Source organism: Diprion similis, chromosome 2 (assembly GCF_021155765.1).
Source record: "Diprion similis isolate iyDipSimi1 chromosome 2, iyDipSimi1.1, whole genome shotgun sequence".
NCBI lineage: Eukaryota > Metazoa > Arthropoda > Insecta > Hymenoptera > Diprionidae > Diprion > Diprion similis.
This window is the reverse complement of record NC_060106.1, coordinates 18,164,599-18,184,436: the sequence shown is the minus strand read 5'-3', so window position 1 is coordinate 18,184,436 and position 19,838 is coordinate 18,164,599. Positions and strand designations below refer to the sequence as shown.

General features: G+C 40.8%; 3 protein-coding genes across 3 annotated transcripts; all 3 read right to left on the bottom strand.

Annotated features, from left to right (window-relative positions):
• Window positions 1-4,246: 4,246 nt before the first annotated feature.
• On the bottom strand, window positions 4,247-5,825 carry LOC124416286 (endocuticle structural glycoprotein SgAbd-1-like). The gene is made up of 4 exons (XM_046897215.1): window positions 5,814-5,825; window positions 5,334-5,587; window positions 5,026-5,164; window positions 4,247-4,483 (listed from the first exon to the last, which is right to left on the bottom strand). The coding sequence occupies exons 1-4, from the start codon at window positions 5,823-5,825 to the stop codon at window positions 4,247-4,249; spliced, it is 642 nt and encodes a 213-aa protein (XP_046753171.1).
• Window positions 5,826-7,006: 1,181 nt separating this feature from the next.
• LOC124416285 (larval cuticle protein LCP-17-like) lies at window positions 7,007-8,759 on the bottom strand. Its single transcript, XM_046897214.1, has 4 exons — window positions 8,607-8,759; window positions 8,091-8,380; window positions 7,783-7,921; window positions 7,007-7,288 (listed from the first exon to the last, which is right to left on the bottom strand). The coding sequence occupies exons 1-4, from the start codon at window positions 8,616-8,618 to the stop codon at window positions 7,007-7,009; spliced, it is 723 nt and encodes a 240-aa protein (XP_046753170.1). The 5' UTR covers window positions 8,619-8,759.
• Window positions 8,760-13,892: 5,133 nt separating this feature from the next.
• LOC124416066 (endocuticle structural glycoprotein SgAbd-2-like) lies at window positions 13,893-17,400 on the bottom strand. The gene is made up of 3 exons (XM_046896907.1): window positions 17,250-17,400; window positions 16,862-17,010; window positions 13,893-14,279 (listed from the first exon to the last, which is right to left on the bottom strand). Exons 1-3 carry the CDS (start codon window positions 17,259-17,261, stop codon window positions 14,009-14,011), a joined length of 432 nt encoding a protein of 143 aa, XP_046752863.1. The 5' UTR covers window positions 17,262-17,400; the 3' UTR covers window positions 13,893-14,008.
• Between the last annotated feature and the right edge of the window lie 2,438 nt (window positions 17,401-19,838).

The following is a 19,838-nucleotide window of genomic DNA, read 5'->3' as shown; positions in this document are numbered from 1 at the left end:
CGGTGTAAAATCTTCGCACGCAAATTGGCGAATGCGACGAATAAGATCGTAAAGAAAAAAAATAATAAAAAATTAAAACAAAATTAAAACTCGTCCGGTACACACCCATCAATTTACCAATATTTCTCAATCCGAGCTATTAACATTCGCATGTATACAGTTTTCTACAACTGTATTCAACGGCCGTAGGCGTAAACAGATGATGATAAACGGATGTGACGAATCCAGCTATGCGAGTAACATCATTGATCTCAATGTCACCAGATTAGAGAGAATTCAAATTCGGTGGGTGTTACCATTTGCGGAATGTCAACAGTCGATCGGTTATTTATATAACACATTTAATGGCTTTCGAAGGCCGATCGTTGGACTACAGATAAGATGAAATTCTCATTCCAATTTGGAGACTCGTATAAATCTGGGGATCGATCAGGACGAGATGTTTTTCCAGGCGCCAGTTGCACAGGAAAAAACAACCGCCCAAAGCTTTATGGAGGTGTGAATACGCAGTTACGATGGTAAATTTATTCACACTGAAGCTAATTATCACACGGAAATGTCTTCAGATGTCTTCCTAAGGATCGAAACACCAATATGGCCATCCAACAAATTTAATCCGTGAGGCAGATGATCTCATTGATCGAGACCCTTCCATTTGCTAGAAATAGAATTGAACAATCCGAACCAGATTTAGGCGGATGTAATCGAAACAGCGCCATTCTGATCGCCTTAGAAACCAAATCAATCACTGGAATAGATACCGTCCATTATCGTCAAAATATTTTATAACGAGTGGTTTGATTATCAAATTTGGTGGCAATATTGCATGCCCGTCAATTGCATGTCAAGTCGTGAAAATTTCAGATTTTTTTGACTACCCGTTTTCGAGATCATCGCAGGAATTTACCGAGAGAGAAACTCAAAGAGATGGAAATCTTTCCGACAATCAGTTGTTTGGATACGATAGTGTTAGGAAAAAGTTAAAATTTGCTGAAATTATAAAAAGTTAATTTCGACCAAAATCAAATACTTTTTTCAAATCTATAGGTGGTTTAAAGTAAAAGAACAGGAGAAACTGGGAATTAAAAGAAAATGTTATCCGTCCAAATCGCTTTGTTTCGAAGAAGGAATCGAATTCCAAATACATATCCCGCTAAAGACCCGCGCGCAAATTTCAAAAGCAGGCAGAGCGCACCGAATTTCACGTTAGAATTCAAATACGCTGGCGCATAGAAGCGGGTTTCAGAGCATAATATATGCGAGCAGTTGCCATCGGTACATTAATGTTACCGATATAGCGATCCATGGAGTTGTGCTATTTTCGCGAAGTCGATACTTTGCTTGGCCGCCAGATAGAGACAGTGGTGCCAAAAAGTTGGACAACTTTTGCCTATCGTCATAGCTGCAGCAGTGACTTTGAATTCGCGCGAGAAAAAATTATAACGAAAAGGAAACCATATATTCGATTAAGTTGCGAAAGGCGAAAAGGTTTCTCCTCGATAAATTAATTTTATTATCATAAAAGTATCTTAAATATGTGACTTACGATAAAATTAGAAGCGAGCGCGCGGCTTTCGCGAATCTTGGAAAGCGTTCGATGTTTGAAACTTCGCAGAAAAAAAGTGATAATTTTATTCTCACTAAACATTTCGTTGACATTGGTATTATTTTCTTATAGCCTTTTCGATTATGGCTAACAGTCGGCAGAATAAGGAAATTAAAAAGATCCGAAACAGGATTAATTCTTTGTTCCAATTCACATGGGTACATAATCACATTGTCAAATATGGTTTAATCAAGGTCTGTCAAGCTATTCGGTCTCTCATTTATATGCACAAATGAAATTCACCTCGCGTTACGAAATAGAAGCTCTTTTAGGTATATTACTTATCCTATCCGATTGATAACTGTAATTTGTCAACGATGATGTGCGTCTTGCTTATATGGATAATGTTGCGTTACTATGTTTCACGATGGACTAATGACAATGTTTTGTAAGTACAGAACAACATACCGTCAAAGTGTAGAGAAATAATGTTAAATTAAGTCTGTTTTCATTGCTCACAGGAATTCAACCACTTCTCAGCTTGTTCTTCCCAGAGAATCGCATTTTATATTCATCGAACGCATCGCGTTAAGTGCATGGCTTGAGTTCGCGAATTCCGATCTTAATCTAAGTTAATTATACAATTAGTCATACCACCCGGGAGTCTGAGATTTTCTGAAATTCAAAATCTTATAGAATATTAATTCCATATCCGGGTACCACAATCCGTTGAAATATAGGAATACTTTTTCATCGATGACCTAATTGGATATAAACGCGTGGCATTTTGTGCGAAATACTCGTTACAGGCATGCAACGAACGGTTACCACGGATCACGGTATGCAGTTCCGTAAAAAGGTCTATCGAGAATGCGATGTGGTTGATGTAACGTGTAATTCGAAATATTACGAGCGTTTATACGTCTGAAAATATCATTTGCCATTGCTCAACACCTTTGGATAGGTAGGCATACTACACGTCCGCCTCCACTGGAACGTATCCACACAGAGACCCGCGCACACATATATACGTATATTAGACGGTCCTTGACCAGTATAATAAAATAAAAAATGCAAAATCGTGGAAGATACTTGGGATGCGTAGAGCACTTTCACCTTTGCTTAGGCGGGCCGAGCCGCCGCCTCGCCCTGGCTTATACACACGGGTGTTGTTCAGTGCGAGACATCGGGTCGAAGGGGGGGAAAAAGAGACGGAGGTAAAAATAATAAGGAAAAAAAGAACAGTAATTGACTAAAATTGGGTAGGTTAGTCATGTGTCAACGTGAATAAATCCCAAGCGACTAAATTACCTGTCGGTACAAAAGTCTTAACGAATTCGATTTCAAATTTCAATTTATCTTTATTAGCTATTTATGTGGCAAGGATGAAGATTTCAGGACGAGCTGAAGGCGAGCCGGAAGCGAGTACTGAAATTATCCTTGCCAAAAAACGGTTTACGGGCATGCCACATACAATATTTTTTACGGTATGGGCATTGAAAAGCAAAACGAAGAGTGAGGTTATGTCGCGATCTGTTCGACGAAGCTACTTTATTCGGCAGTTTGGGATGCGCACTTTGAACTGCGCATCAAAACTGCGGAATAAAGACTTTATTCCGTGACTTTGTTCGCTGACGTATGAAGCGTCACTTTACGGAACGAAAACTGTCACAAAAAGCTGACTCCAATTCCCATACCGTAACAACCTAATTATTACGCTTGGGTTGATGTTGTATATATATATATATATATATATATATGTATATTATAACGATACACAGCACAATTTGGTCCGGCTACTCATCTCGACCTTGGAATTTGCCCAAATCGTGAAACTAAACGCTTAAGCCTATTGCTACGAGGAAGTTGTATTACACGGTCGTAAATTCCGGAATTTCATTAAAACTTAAGGTTTAATAGGCGGACACACGAGAAAATTTTATTCGCCAGCATTGAAGTTTCTATAGTACTGCAGGTTACTGTAGTACACAGTCCTTGACTATTCTTATTTTCTTACCATGAACTAAAATATAGTTCCGGTTGTGAAGTGAAAATAAATTTTGTACCTGTAACCTGCAGAAAATTTAGCATATATCAATATATGTATAGTTTTTGAGCCGCGGTCGTTCCATATTTTTTCCAACTATTTCGATAATTTCACGTTGGTGCAACAATAAATTGATGTCAAGACCTTATTTGAATGAAAAACAAGCAGTAAACTACACAAAGATAGTCAATCAGATCAATGTTGTATTGATGAAAAAATGTAACAGCATCGACAGTTACTGCAAGTAGTTGCTTACATCCCATTTTCTTGTAATTCCAAAAATATTCAAACCGTTTTTGCAACAATACCCTGAATTTTTAGAAAAATTTCCACAGTGGCTATATTTATAGCAGAAAAATTTTTTCTCCCAAGTCCATAGATCCCCACATAAGAATCATGCTGGTGGCGGGATATTTTTTGGGATCATATCACTATGTGTAAAACAATGCGATAAATGCAAATTGTTTGTTGGTTTTAAATACTTGTAACTTTATTAATTCATCTTGCACTCGTACAATTCGCATGACGGGTCATTAAAATTGCACGTTACAACAAATGTGATCCATAGGCTAAGTTCAAGCAGATCCAAGGATGAAATTTATCAGTAATAACTAAGGCCAGCTTGTTGTCGAATACGGCGATGATCCTGGTCCTCATTGCTTCGGTACGACAGCGAGGTCCTGAGCAGTCTCTACGTCTGTTGGTAGATCGTAAATCCCGATCACGTCGCGGGCTGTACGACCCTCATACTGTCGGGAGTAACCAGGGTAAGCTGCACCTACGCTGCTGATGTGGACACCCTCGGGACGGAAGCCGTTTTCGTCGGCGACGTATCGGAGTTGGAAGGAAGTTCCGTCGGGGGCGGTGTAACCATACTGGCCGGTTACAACCTGGAACGGAAATGCGCATGATCGTTTGACATCTGGGAGGAAGAAGAGCTATCGCTCCGTATCAAAAGCGGTACGAGCAGTAGAGTGCGGTCTTCAAACCCGAAGGTACATTCATATCGACGGATGAGAAAGTTGAAGAAGGAGGCGTGAAGTCCGTTGCAAAATGCAAGGGGGCTGATCTGGACCCTGAAACCGCAGTTGACTGTACACCTTGGACAGCAGAATCTTGAGATTTTTACTACAGTGACCTCAAAACTGTGACCTTACTTATCAGGTATTGTTTGGTACTTTTATCCTATTTCTTCCGAGGACAATTTACTGGCAATAATCATTCGCTTACGACTGGCGTGCGCAGCGGAATTGTATGAGAAATCGTAATTCTGGAGGGGAGGAACGCGTCTTGCGATTCTCTCGAAGCCGACTGTTCGAGATGCTATTGAAGAGACGAAGCGAAGAAGAATAAACTGGGCGGCAACCGGCCGAGAGAATCGATTACTCCGGGATGAAATGTTTTTCAACCAATTACACCGAGTGTAACTCACCTCCACTGCGCCGTTGCGACCGTTGGCGGGAGCTCCATTCTCGGCTACGGAAATTCCGTTTTCAGTATCGTAGCTGTAGGCGTAACTGCCGTCCGGAGAGATATCCTGGTTCTGGTTCAGAATACGAGCGTACGGTCCGCTGGGGAAGATGGTACATTTTTACGGTCACTGTTTATTCCAGGGTAGAAAGTTACCACTTATTGTTAGAGACACTCGGTGCTGGTCAAGTCATGCCGTCGGTAATCAGTAAATCAAAGTCCTCTTGTCGACGACCAAGTCAGCAGACTCGAATTTTGATTCTGGCCTACCTTTCGTAGGCTCCCTTGACGAAGACTGGGGCCTTGGCTGCGACTACTTCTGGCTCTTTGGTCTCGACGGGTTTGGCGGGCTGGACGGGCTGAAAGCCCGGGTTACCGGCGTTGCCACGGTATCCCTGATATCCCTGGTATCCCTGGTATCCCTGGTAGCCCTGGTAGCCCTGGTAGCCCTGGTAGCCCTGATAGCCCTGGTAGCGTCCAGTGTTCTGGCCGAAAGCCACGGCCAAAAGAGCGCAAGCGACGATCTGAAATTAAAGAATAATCACGCTCGGCGAATGATTCCTCTTGCAATAATTTACTCCAGTATTTTTCCGGTTAACTTTCCACAAGTATAACGCGCAATGCTTTTATCACTCTTTCTCGTTTTCAACTATTATGTATATTATATTGACTGAAAATTATAAGGGATTGTATATAAACAGCGAGAATGCGGTGAGAATATTTCGATAATTATTGGGATAGATCACTCACTAGGAACTGCATTATCGGAGTAGAAGATGCTGCCGAGAGGATCGAACTTCGGACGAATCTGATTTCTGGATGTGGATCCCGTCAATTTATACCAAGTTGTTCAGGAGCGTTTAATCGTTTTCTCCAATCAGGTGGCAGCGCGGTATTGTTAAATCAGCTCATCCCTTGATCAGCCTCGACTTGTACATATTAATCTGCGCACGCAAATCCGAGGATGAGTAAATGTAAGAATAATAGAAAGAAAGAAAAAAAAGAAAAAAAACCAATCGAGAGAATTAAAAAAGGTAGAAAACAAATGTTATTACGACTTGTCCGGTATACACCTATTAATTCACAAATATCCATAGATCCCCGGCAGTTTAAATTTGCGAGTATATGTACACGGATTTCGTCGTTTCTCTGTGTTTGTTCGCCGTAGGCATACATATCGAATTCAACTTGACGTTAAAACGGATGTCGCTTGCTGCCGTATCACCGACCCTGCAATAACATCGTTATACCACGTGTAAAATTCAAATTCCATGCGATTTTGTTGCCGATCACGGAATGTCGCCCGACGACGAACGATAATTTATATCATACACGCATGTACCTTCACATTAACGATTGGATTTTTTTATTTTTCAAAGGTCAGTCAACAGAATTCAAAGTATCACGGAATTCCAATGGCGTGCACGACAGGTTGATCACCACAGCAGCCTTGGCTACGCAACCCTAGTCGTATCGGTTCCTCTGCGACTCTTCTGCAACCCCAAGATCGCACCGCCATAAAACCGCACTCAGTCAGCCGATATTTGTATAATATTCTCAATTCTTTCCAGATTCAAATCGTTTTTGCAACAATACCCTGAATTTTACAAAAATTTTCCACAGTGGCTATACTCGATAGCAAAAAAAAATTTTTCTCCCAAGTCCATAGATCCCCACATAAGAATCGTGCTGGTGACGTGATATTTTTTGGGATCATATCACTATGTGTAAAACAATGCGATGAATGCAAATTGTTTGTTGGTTTTAAATACTTGTAACTTTATTAATTCATCTTGCACTCGTACAATTCGCATGACGGGTCATTAAAATTGCACGTTACAACAAATGTGATCCATAGGCTAAGTTCAAGCAGATCCAAGGATGAAATTTATCAGTAATAACTAAGGCCAGCTTGTTGTCGAATACGGCGATGATCCTAGTTCTTATTGCTTCGGTACGGCAGCGACTATCGGAGCATCCTGAACGACTGCTGCTTCGGGCTTAGCCTCGCGGGCTGTAACGGAGCGACCCTCGTACTTTCGGGAGTAACCAGGGTAAGCTGCACCTACGCTGCTGATGTGAACACCCTCTGGCCGGAAGCCGTTTTCGTCGGCGACGTATCGGAGTTGGAAGGAAGTTCCGTCGGGGGCGGTGTAACCATACTGGCCGGTTACAACCTGGAACGGAAATGCGCATGATCGTTTGACATCTGGGAGGAAGAAGAGCTATCGCTCCGTATCAAAAGCGGTACGAGCAGTAGAGTGCGGTCTTCAAACCCGAAGGTACATTCATATCGACGGATGAGAAAGTTGAAGAAGGAGGCGTGAAGTCCGTTGCAAAATGCAAGGGGGCTGATCTGGACCCTGAAACCGCAGTTGACTGTACACCTTGGACAGCAGGGTCTTGAGATTTTTACTACGGTGGCCTCAAAACTGTGACCTTACTTATCAGGTATTGTTTGGTTCTTTTATCCTATTTCCTCCGAGGACAATTTACTGGCAATAATCATTCGCTTACGACTGGCGTGCGCAGCGGAATCACATGAGAAATCGTAATTCTGAAAGGGAGGAACGCGTCTTGCGATTCTCTCGAAGCCGACTGTTCGAGATGCTATTGAAGAGACGAAGCGAAGAAGAATAAACTGGGCGGCAACCGGCCGAGAGAATCGATTACTCCGGGATGAAATGTTTTTCAACCAATTACACCGAGTGTAACTCACCTCCACTGCGCCGTTGCGACCGTTGGCGGGAGCTCCATTCTCGGCTACGGAAATTCCGTTTTCAGTATCGTAGCTGTAGGCGTAACTGCCGTCCGGAGAGATATCCTGGTTCTGGTTCAGAATACGAGCGTACGGTCCGCTGGGGAAGATGGTACATTTTTACGGTCACTGTTTATTCCAGGGTAGAAAGTTACCACTTATTGTTAGAGACACTCGGTGCTGGTCAAGTCATGCCGTCGGTAATCAGTAAATCAAAGTCCTCTTGTCGACGACCAAGTCAGCAGACTCGAATTTTGATTCTGGCCTACCTTTCGTAGGCTCCCTTGACGAAGACTGGGGCCTTGGCTGCGACTACTTCTGGCTCTTTGGTCTCGACGGGTTTGGCGGGCTGGACGGGCTGAAAGCCGGGGTTACCGGCGTAGCCACGGTATCCCTGGTATCCCTGGTATCCCTGGTACCCTGGGTATCCTTGGTATCCCTGGTATCCTGGGTATCCCTGGTATCCCTGGTATCCCTGGTATCCCTGGTATCCCTGGTAGCCCTGGTAGCGTCCAGTGTTCTGGCCGAAAGCCACGGCCAAAAGAGCGCAAGCGACGATCTGAAATTAAAGAATAATTACGCTCGGCGAATGATTCCTCTGGTAATAATTTATTCCAGTATTTTTCCGGTTAAATTTCCACAAGTATAACGCGCAATGCTTTTATCACTCTTTCTCGTTTTCGACTATCAGGTATATTACATTGACCAAAAATTATAAGGGACTGTATATAAATGGCGAGAATGCGGTGAAAATATTTCGATAATTATTGGGATAGATCACTCACTAGGAACTGCATGATCAGAGTAGAAGATGCTGCCGAGAGGATCGAACTTCGGATGAATCTGATTTCTGGATACGAATCCCGTCAATTTATACCAAGTTGTTCAGGAGCGCTTAATCGTTTCCTCCAATCAGGTGGCAGCGCGGTATTGTCAAATCAGCTCATCCCTTGATCAGCCTCGACTTGTACATGTTAATCTGCGCACACAAATCCGAGGATGAGTAAATGTAAGAATAAGAAAAAGAAAGAAAAAAAAGAAAAAAAACCAAACGACAGAATTAAAAAAGGTAAAAAACAAATATTACGACTTGTCCGGTATACACCCATTAATTCACAAATATTCATAGATCCCCGGCAGTTTAAATTTGCACGTATATGTACACGGATTTCTTCGTTTCCCTGTGTTTGTTCGCCGTAGGCATACATATCGAATTCAACTTGACGTTAAAACGGATGTGGCTTGCTGCCGTATCACCGACCCTGCAATAACATCGTTATACCACGTGTAAAATTCAAATTCCCTGCGATTTTGTTACCGATCCCGGAATGTCGCCCGACGACGAACGTCAATTTATATCACACACGCATGTACCTTCACATTTACGATTGGATTTTTTTTTTTCAAAGGTCAGTCAACAGAGTTCAAAGTATCATGGAATTCCGATGCACAGCAGCCTTGGCTAGCAACCCTAGTCGTAACGGTTCCTCTGCGACTCTTCTGCAGCCCCAAGATCGCGCTGCCATAAAACTGCACTCAGTCAGCCGATATTTGCATAATGTTCTCACTTCTTTCCAGCCGATGCAGCATCGCCTGCTGGTACAGGTACGTCCAAGCATCCACTCTTCACGCTCGAGTGATGAGCCAATAAAGTTACAAAGGTCATTCCTGAGATCAAGTCGATCGTACCTTAGGAATTATAATTAACTACTCATGCGAACCCCGCGCTTTATTATAACCCAAGCCATGCTCGACGCGGACCTGGACCAAGAACTAGAACTGCATCGCGACGATATAATTGCACTTGCACGCTGCAAGTATCCGTAGAACGCAATGTAGGTTCTTCGAATGTCTGCGCGGTGCACGATCACCCGTTATCCGTTAACGGCCAACCCCTGCAATTACCGTCCAGACGTAGCATCCGTCGCAGCTAATTGTAATCGTTTACAATAACTCTAAGAAGGTGAGGATGTTTCATGTTTTTTTCTGTCTTTTTTTTCTCTTCGTGTAATATACTTACGGTTTTATCGTTACTTTCGCGGATAATTGGTAACACACTCTTTTCTCGCATTGCATAATCGAAATCGACCTTGTGTGCAGCCAATAATCATGTTGACAGGTGCCTTCTTGATCTTACGGAATATCTGATACTCATCGGTTGCATTGATAACTTGGTGGATAATTCGCGGCGAAGGAATCATTCCAGGAGCTATTGCGTCACGGAGAAAGTGTTTTTCGACAAATACTTGAGGAGATCCATTAGGGTCCAGAACTGGAAATACTTGCGTTAATCTAGAAATATATTGCATTCTCTCTCCTTCTGACTCGTGATTCTCTCTTCATCGATGGTCGTCTGCGCGTTTGCGTAAAATTTTATTACGTTATAAATATGTGACTTCTTTAAATCATCATTTAACATTGAGAGCTAACGCGAGCTCCGCTTACAGATTTCGTACGTTTTTTCTCACTCTTTCTTACTTTTTCTTCGATTTTTTTCAATTTCATTTTTCGGCTTACAGCGCGACACTGTATAATGTAATCGCGAAGCCACCGTTTAATGTTGTACGCCGTGTCCAGAATCGGTCGAAATAAGAATCCCATATGATCCACGTCGATCGGAGAGATAACATGAAGACAAAACTTATTCGAGGTTGGAAATAATGTGAAGACAAAAGTAGAATAAAAAATTGTATTTCTTTAGCAAGATCAAACTGTAATGAAATTGTTTTCTACGCGTTCTAGCGCGCAGTTGCACCTTGGCCGAAATATTTCTAGTGGAACGGTAGACCGAGGCGCCGTTTTCTGATTGTATGCAAAATACAGATTTCGTGTGTATCGCTAGAATTTATAACTATATTAGGAAAGGGATTCGGGCTGTGGTGCATACAATTCTCACGATCCATCGCGATTAATATCGTATGATCGATGCAAAGGATACGCGGCTGTTTGTTAGATATCAGATGTAATATCGCAACTCCATAACTGATCGAAAATTTGTTTGCACGAGGTTCCGCGTTAATTCAAAATATATGCCTGTCAAAGTGAGCTCGTTAATTTGCAGGAAAAGGATTCGGTTGCTTGGTATTTGTTCGCTCATCGTTAAAATTTATACACTTCTGGGTTACAATTTAATTACATAGTCGTGATCGAAAACTCGTCAATTTTCAACGTTAATTACAGGGCTTCAAAATTGGGCAAAACAGATTAGGCATTAAATTTGACCTCCTACACACCGCTATAGGTGAGGTAACGTGTCAAGTTTCAAATGTATTACATCTCTGCTCTATTATACAGGTTTATACTGATATCGTTACATAACCGATCGTTAATGCTATTTTAGAGACGCTAATTGGCCGTGTCGAACATCCGATACTACCAATTGATTGTACATCATCGATTTTCACACACAGATTATGATCTCTACGCTTCCTTTATCGAGATTTAAATTTCATCTGTTATAGTCACTAGAAAATTGTAGTCAAGTGCAAGATTCGTTGCAATGACGGTGTAAATATTGTTTAAATTGCGAGAAAATTTAGTACAAGTAACTATTCAGTACCATTGTAATTGTCAATACTAAATTTTCTGGTTACTGCTACGTTATGTCTGTTTATTTAGTTTACCGTTTTTTTTTTCTTGATCTTGAACTGAATTTATTGTTCCACCAATGTTAAATTTTTTTCAATACTTACAAAAAAAAAATTGTACAAATGATCCTAAGACCGAAACGAATAGTATCTTATACTAGATTTTCCGGGTGGGGTTACATGAGTAATTTTTCTTTTTTATCCAGAATTTTATTCTTTGGTTGTATAGTAAAAAAAGAAAATTATAGTCACGATCTTACGGTAACCATGCAAGAAATTTCTCTCGGTGTGAGGTTTCTGTTCTTTATTTACTGTCGAAAATTTCCATCTTGTATAAATTTCGGGACGCGTCTCATCTTACTTGTACATATTTAAAAAATTTCCATTGTTATTTTCATTCTGCGTGATAAAAAAACGACTTGATAGTCGAAAATGATATTTAGCGATGACGTTACCGAAACAATTTGCACTCTGCCTGTGACACAGAAACAACATTCAATAACCATTATTCTAAAACCGGTGTGTTTAAATGTGACTAATTAAGATCGTAAGAATAAGAGAAGAGAAATTTCACTTGCAGGCCAGCAATTAATCTTACGTAACTCGGTATTCTGGCTAAATACCTTCATATCTCAGTTTAAATGTTTAAATCGTGTCGTCAGAGGCAGCCGCGGCTGTTTTAGCTTGTACGCCATTGTCTAGGCATCTTAAGAGACGTTCATTCTCCAAACACACAAATTTACGCAACATTCTTCTTAACAACTAGTAGAAAAAGATCGTGCGACAATTTTTCAACAATGAACGAGTCTAAAAACCCCGGTGCAACACTTTTGAGTTGATATGAACGCGGAAGAACAATTAAAGAATGAAATCGAGAATGCTGAGCTTGCCTTAGAAAGAACAATAAATTTACGCTGCACAACGTAAACTCTTATGTCTAGATTCAAACACGAATTCCCACAGTAATTATTCACACGTCATACACTTAAAATGATTCATTGTGTGGATTTTTCGCGCCAGGTAACGAATATGTAGATATCTATTCGCTGATTAAAATCGTCTCGCTAACAGGTTTGCAAGTATCGAAAATCTCTCATGGTCAAACAGCGCCCTGTTCAACGTTTGTAGTTTTTTTTACCCTGTGCAATCGAGAAGACATTAATCATCCTTGTAATTCTCGTAAATTCTTCTTCGAGAGATGATTAATCGGCAGCGGTAAACAATGAATAGAATTAAAAGACGCCGATTGATTGGCTAATTACAAGTGCTTTCGAAAATTGCGAACAATTTTAATACGTCCGCGATTAAAATTATGAACAAGCTCAAGATCTGGGTGCTATATATTTATCATTTTGTGAAATGTAGGTGAACCGTCTAATCGAAGGCCCCGTTAGACCCTGACACATTGTTGTGTAATAGGTAGAGGTAAGTGATGATGTCCTGCTTTCACTGGCTCACCTTTATCGCGATATTACGATCACTAATAATTCACTGACACGAACCCCATTTCAGCAAATTTACATACGTATATATATAATATATATGAATACATATAGATGATGATTTCGTGGTCGAAAGCAATTATACATATTATAAATACGAAATTGACGTCCGATAACCTCTAAGTTTTATCTATTTTATTCATTTTTGTTTATTTTTATTCAGCCACTCCTTGACAAACCACGCCTTATACCATACTAAATAATGAGCTGTTAAATGCCAGTCGACGCTCTTGGTGTTAATAGATTTGCTCAATTATGCAAAATTTAACGACCCAGTGCCAGTCGCTGTGCATAAAAAATGTTATATCAAGTACTAAATTGCGTGTAAAACTGCATTGCGAAGCCAAGTTTTACAGTTTCAGCCGAAGGATGCATCACGTAATTGGCTTCTTGTCTGATGACGCTCAGAAATTAACCTCTTTAAAATATTCCTTCACTACAATCAACGATTTATAATATGTACCGTCGACTCCTCTTCTCGGTCCATTTTGAACCGAGAAGACAGAATAATTATCTGTAATAATTGTCATTACAGCTTATATGGATATGAATTGCAGTAAAAGAAGAAAAAAATAATCACAAACAAGACTTCCATAATTGTAAATAAACTGTATATGCCAGGTTTTTATTCGTGCATGGATATTACAATGTACCGATAATAATAATAATAATATTATACAATCACTGCACAGGGTTAATCGAAGAAAAGAAAATAACACACGCATATAATCTGACGGAGCTCATGTTGCCTAAGATAACGATTGTATATTACACTGTTATAAAATTCACGGTGTCAATAAAAGTCCACACCGATTAGTGTAAAATTAAACATTATTGGTGTAAGTCGTTCGATTCTCGACACCAAGTGGTTTTAAAATCAACACCAAAATGGTATGAACATTTAACACCGTATTTCGAACAGTATAACAACATCGCATTGCAATAATTGCGGCATCGTTAATTAGTCAGGATCACAGGGGGGTGGGGGTGGGCGGGGGTGGTTACCCTTGTTGTTAGACTTAAAATACGTATCGGGTCGTGATTCGGGGCGATCGGTGCGAGTTCTCCGTTCCTCGTCTTTGCTACAGGCATACTGTATCAGTATCTCCTGTAGGGAGTCTGGGGCTCCGGATGCGCGGCGTTGAAAGCCAGGGATTTCTGGATCGCCAGGGGGATTGGCGGTGGGGTTGGAAGGTGGGCCCCGCTGGCGTGGAACCCGGTCTCGTCGGCGTAGTACGTCACTGTTATGGGGGTGCCGTCCGGCGCCGAGTAGCTGAACTGGCCCCTGACCACCTCGACTTGGTTGCCGGGCCCGAAACTCTTCGGCTGGCCCTGCTCGGCGACGGAAATCCCGTTTTCTGTGTCGTAGCTGTGAAATTGAAAGCGAGAAAATGGAGTAAGGGTGAGTCGAACTAAGCGAGATACTAATTTTTCATTCTGTACTGAGAGTTTTCGGTGAAAATCAACGCTCAACGCCGGCTGATAGGCAACCGGGTGTACACAGTGTATTCAAGGTGTAGATACGATTGCCTATCTGCCGGCGTTGAGTCGTAAGTTTAAGCGTTTTCATTGTATTTTATTTTCTATAATTCTATTTTCAGCGCTCTCTTCTGTCAAATTTTATATTTGTGATTTTCGAACTCATGTTAGACAGACTAATTTTAATTATCCAACATTGCTATGGACGTTAAAGACTAATAATTGCAATAATATCTAAGCGCATAAAATTTTTGAGAGAAATTAAATAAAACTTTTCTATTGGGTCGATTAAACATTTTTATATGTAGCGGATAAACATTCTATTTATTGGTTCGTTTAATGAAACTAGAAAATTCAGTTCTTGCTAGCTGTCTTAATTTTCTGGGTGCGCAGCGAAAAAAAAAATTATGCAGGCGGATAAATTTTATCCCTCTATCCGATGCCGCTCAAGGATATACGATCGACGTGATGCGACGGTTTACGCAACGCCATTATGAATCCCAACGATCATCCTGTAACGAATGCCTCGAGGCGTGGCTTTCGTGCAATATTTTCCCAATGCATTTCAATGAAATAATAAAGAATATTTAAATACTTTACAATCTGAACGGCCCAAGAATTCATAGTACTGATTTCGTTTTTTAAAAAATTTTCATTTGCATCCACGGATTTCTTAATCACTTCTCCGATTTTTTTTTACCATCAATGGTTTTTTTTCCAAGTTCAATTAAAGATGTTCCTCGTCTAATTCCGAAAAATTTAACAGAAAATTTATCACCTCCATTAAGACTAATAATCAGTGAATACAGAACATACAAACGATAATTTCCGCAAGTTCGAATTTTGAAATAATTGGCCAACTCGGATATCGCGCGCGGGCTGCAACGAAGTTCCAAAAATAGCCAGCGATAAATTTAATCCTCTCTCGGCATCGTGCCGCCAATATCCGTGCGTAATTGCCGGTCATTCACTGTCAATTACGACATATGATTGCCGGTAATAAACGTGTGGGAATTTATAACCGCGATCCGAGGATTCGACAAGTGACTAATCCAAGTTGAGACTCCGATTGACGATCGTTTTTACCGACCGAGTAACGAAATGTGTACATACAATTAACGCCTGATTAGTGAAACCGTGCTATCTAATCAGTCGGAGACAAAAACAACCTGTCGTAGGTCAAGGTCCTCGGGATCAGACGGACCAAGGATGTTCCAGGATTAATTAGGGAGATGCAGCCCACACAGTCGGGCTAATTATGTCGTATTGCGCAAGTGGTGCGAACCGCTGTATAATGCCTGTATATACTGCAGCCTCACGGCGTATTATTTCAACGATTAAAATCAGAGGTAATTGTCTTCCGTTCCTGCATGATGTGTAGCCGCCTCATTGTTCGGATAGAAAAAAAAAAAAAAAACAATATATAGATACCAGAGAGTTAGGAAATAAAACTTCTACAGAAATTTCGTCGGTCACTTTATCAGTCGTTTCAAAGATAGTTCAGTCGAGATGTAGATTTGAAATTGAAATTTTTAGGTACCACAATTTTCTCTTTCTAATCGTTGCGAGATTCTTGGCAGTCTAAATCCTGAATGTCGACCAAATTTTACAGAAGCTTCGGCCGCCGTGTTGAATTTATGGGAGAATTCGTTCCTGTCAAATAACTTGTCCATTTTCAACTTTTTACACAAAATCTTTGTGACTAAACTTGTGGGAAATTTATTTCTCTACAATTTGGTTATAACAATTTTTTGTCTGCGGTCGATTACGTTTTTCCTACTTAACTGTTAATTCAAGATGGCAGTGAAAGCTATTATATAGAATCTGGTCATAATTCTGGGCTTAGACCACCAAAGACTCCCCCTGCCCCTCCAATGATTACAAAAATAAAATTATGGCATCTAAAAATTGAAATTTTAGACGTTTTTTGTACGTTCCGATTGGGCTAACATTCCCCAAGGATGAGAATAGATCCAACCCATCAAATTCGCTGGACAATTAAACGACAGTTACCAATTATAATGGCGTTATACCGAATACCGAGTGAACGACACGTCCTTCGAATACGCAAGGTATTATAATAAAATGAATAAATTGACGAGAAAAAAAAAGATATATATGAGCCGCGAAGAAGTGAAGAATCTTGCGAAACGGGCGTCGTTAAAAATAAAATTAATAACGATAACTCAAACTGGAATCCGGTCCAGGAAAAAATACTTAATGCCGGATGATACGAGCCCTAAGATTAATTTTAGAACAGCCGTTCGACCTTCGCGTATTATTTCATTCCTGTCTACATGCATCAAAATATCGTCCATGATATTACGAGTATTCAAAACGGGCCTCAGGCGTCCATCTGCGACCACCAAGTAACATTCAAATTATATTCCACGTTGTGGGGCCCGAAAATGATATTTTCTAAGGTTTGTCCATTTGTTTGTTTTTTTTTTTAAAGCGAGGTTTGCCATTCACCTGTAAGCGTACGAGCCGTCCGGAGAACTGTCCTGATTCTGCTTGAGGATCGCCCAATTTCTACCCCCGTTGGTGTTGTAGTTGTACTGAGGGTTGTACCTGTTGTACTGCGCCTGGGCCACCACCAGGAGTCCAAATACCGTGATAATCTGCAACAGGTTAATCGCTGTAGTAATAAACAAGGTGGAAAGAAAATCCCGTCGAATTGTAGAGAAAGTGACGCACAACGACTGGTGAAAAAGTAAGAAAATTTTTTAAAAAGGCACGGTTACGCGACACGAAAAAGAAAATAGTAAAATGAGTACAAAACGATAATAATAATAATAAAAAAATATATACATTATCAACAAAATACGCAATAAATAAAAAATCGAATTCGATCACTCACGAAGATCTTCATGATTGTAGCGATCCAACTGCGCTCCAGAGTTCAGTGAATCGAGTTGCAAGTATGTATATATTGATACTCGGTCGAATCGTTAGGCGAGTCCTGCAGGTACTGATGCAAATACGGATGAGTACGATGCGAATTTATACTAACTTGCAGAGCGCGGTTCTTGGTTAATAAGGGGATACCGTGGGTAACGCGCCCCGTCCGGGTTCGCGAAGGGGGGGCATCGGGCGCCCAAGAGAACCAACCTCCGAGAGTAGGTACCTGCACCTCGTCTTCCATTGGAAACACAATGGGAGGCACAAAGAAGGCGAGGAACTACGCGTACACACGTAAATGATACAATATAATATACTTATACGTGTGTGTGTGCGTTTATAACACATGTGTGCATATAGTATATATGTATATGCATGTGTGTATATATATATATATATATATGTGTGTGTGTATGTATATCCTTCGCATGTATCAATCTGGAATCTCGTTCGCCACGAGTATTATATGTATAGTATATGTACCCACACACACTCGCATGTATGTTCATGCGCACACAATCTTAGTCGGCCAGTTGTTAGATTCAAATCCGACACGGATCATCGTCGCAGGGCGTATTCCTTTCACTGCAACGCCGGGCCCTCGTATAGCAGATGATGGCCTGGATGGACGGATTCCGCACCGATCCGATCCGGTCCGATCCGATGCGCGGGACCGATCGAACTTTAAACTTGCATTCGCTCGTTCGTTACTGCACTTTCGTATGTAGCTGCAGATCGCGGTAAATGCAATTACTGCCCAGGTTGCTGGTTTTGCGGGGCATCGGAATTTGTCGATTTTGCAAAACTTGGATAATAATCGATGTCGATTGTTGGATTAATGCGAAGGGCACTTTACGCTTTGTGGACTCGAACTTTACAAAAACACTCGGCTGCATCTTTATTTGACTCAGAGATAAAGAAATGGCATGAATTCGAGGAATTTGCTATTGCGATTTTGGGGAATCTGTGCCATTTCTTTAATTACGCGTCAAATGAAAATGCATTGAAGTATTTTTGTGCCTTTTTTCGCGCTTGCGATACAATATTCCTTGTTTAAATATACAGGATGAGAGTATTATTTGTATTATTTGTATTATTCGACGCGCTTCTCGCTTATTAAATTTAGTTATGATAGAAAAAATTGTTCCAAAAAACAACGAATACCGACAATTGTATTGGTCATGCACTTATCCATCGTTATAATTATATTCAGATTAACGTTAAACGGTAAAATCGATGTGTCATTCCGCATTTGTGGAATTACAGGTTTGAAATCTCTGTTACTGATGCTGCAAATGCCATATTATTCACGCGTTGAAAGGCAGAGGCACTGTCGTGTCCCGGCATCGACATCCATCACTTTGCGGCACTTTACTGTGCATTGCATTGCTCTGCGCGGACGCAAGAATTAAGTCAATGTATAAACACAAAATCACCGAGAAATACAGAGAAGAATGAATAATCATACCAGAAAAGGCCTCGAATATCCTAGAAATATTATATCAGAATAATATTTCGGCGAGAGAAAAAGTGTCTCATCATTTAAGGTGAATAATTATACATCGTTAAAACAACACCGTAAAAAGTGATTACTTTTTATGCTTCTGCAAGTTACGCGTGTATTATTATAGCTGGTATAATAGATAAAATCCACCGTCTTATTACCACATTCCATTACAATATTTTAAAAACTATAAACTGGCTTCTTTACCTCGTTCCTCGACGTATAACTACTCCGGGGGTAATAAAATTTCCAATTTTGGCTTTATTACACAAGTTACATATATATTTATAAATATAAGTTAGTTCGCTGTCGAGTTTGGACCTATTGCGTATGTACCATATATGTGGATTACGCAAAACTGGTGCAAATTGATTCTAATCGTGAAAAGCACCGCCCTGCACCAGCTCTCGTACATATAACATAACACCATCGCGACATGCAAACCATTGTATCCAATAACCGAACATAGCGAGAGGCGATTAATCGTTCTGCGGTGGAATCAAAGGGCAGAGCGATAATCGAGCCGATAAAGTAGGTACCTACGCCAAATATTTATCTGAAACGTTTATTATACGTGTGTACAGCGAAGCAGTCGTCACGTCGTCGTATCGAAACATCTTTCTGCCTCGTTGAGATGCTGGGTTTGTCACGCAGACGGTCTGTCGTCTCACGATCATCAGGTGGAAATGCCCGAGGAGCTGCAAGCTCAGGTGAGAGCAAGAGTGCGAGGCGTGACGCCCACTAAACAACTTGATGCTGCTTCACGTGTAGGTGAGTAAACAATTTTATACGGTAACAGTTGTATGTTGTCACTGAATTGCAACTGCATATCGACGGCTATAAATCACTGGGAGTCCGTTGCCGCCAGATAATTTCTGTAAGACGACTCATCATCCGGCTCAATTAAAGATACCGTTGGCCGTCGAGAATCGGTCGATGCGATACGATCATCCTGCCGTGCGTTACACCTCGGCTATATTTATGTAACAGCATGCAGCTGTCTGTTAAACGTGAGTGTGCTAATTTCTGCATATCGTAACATTG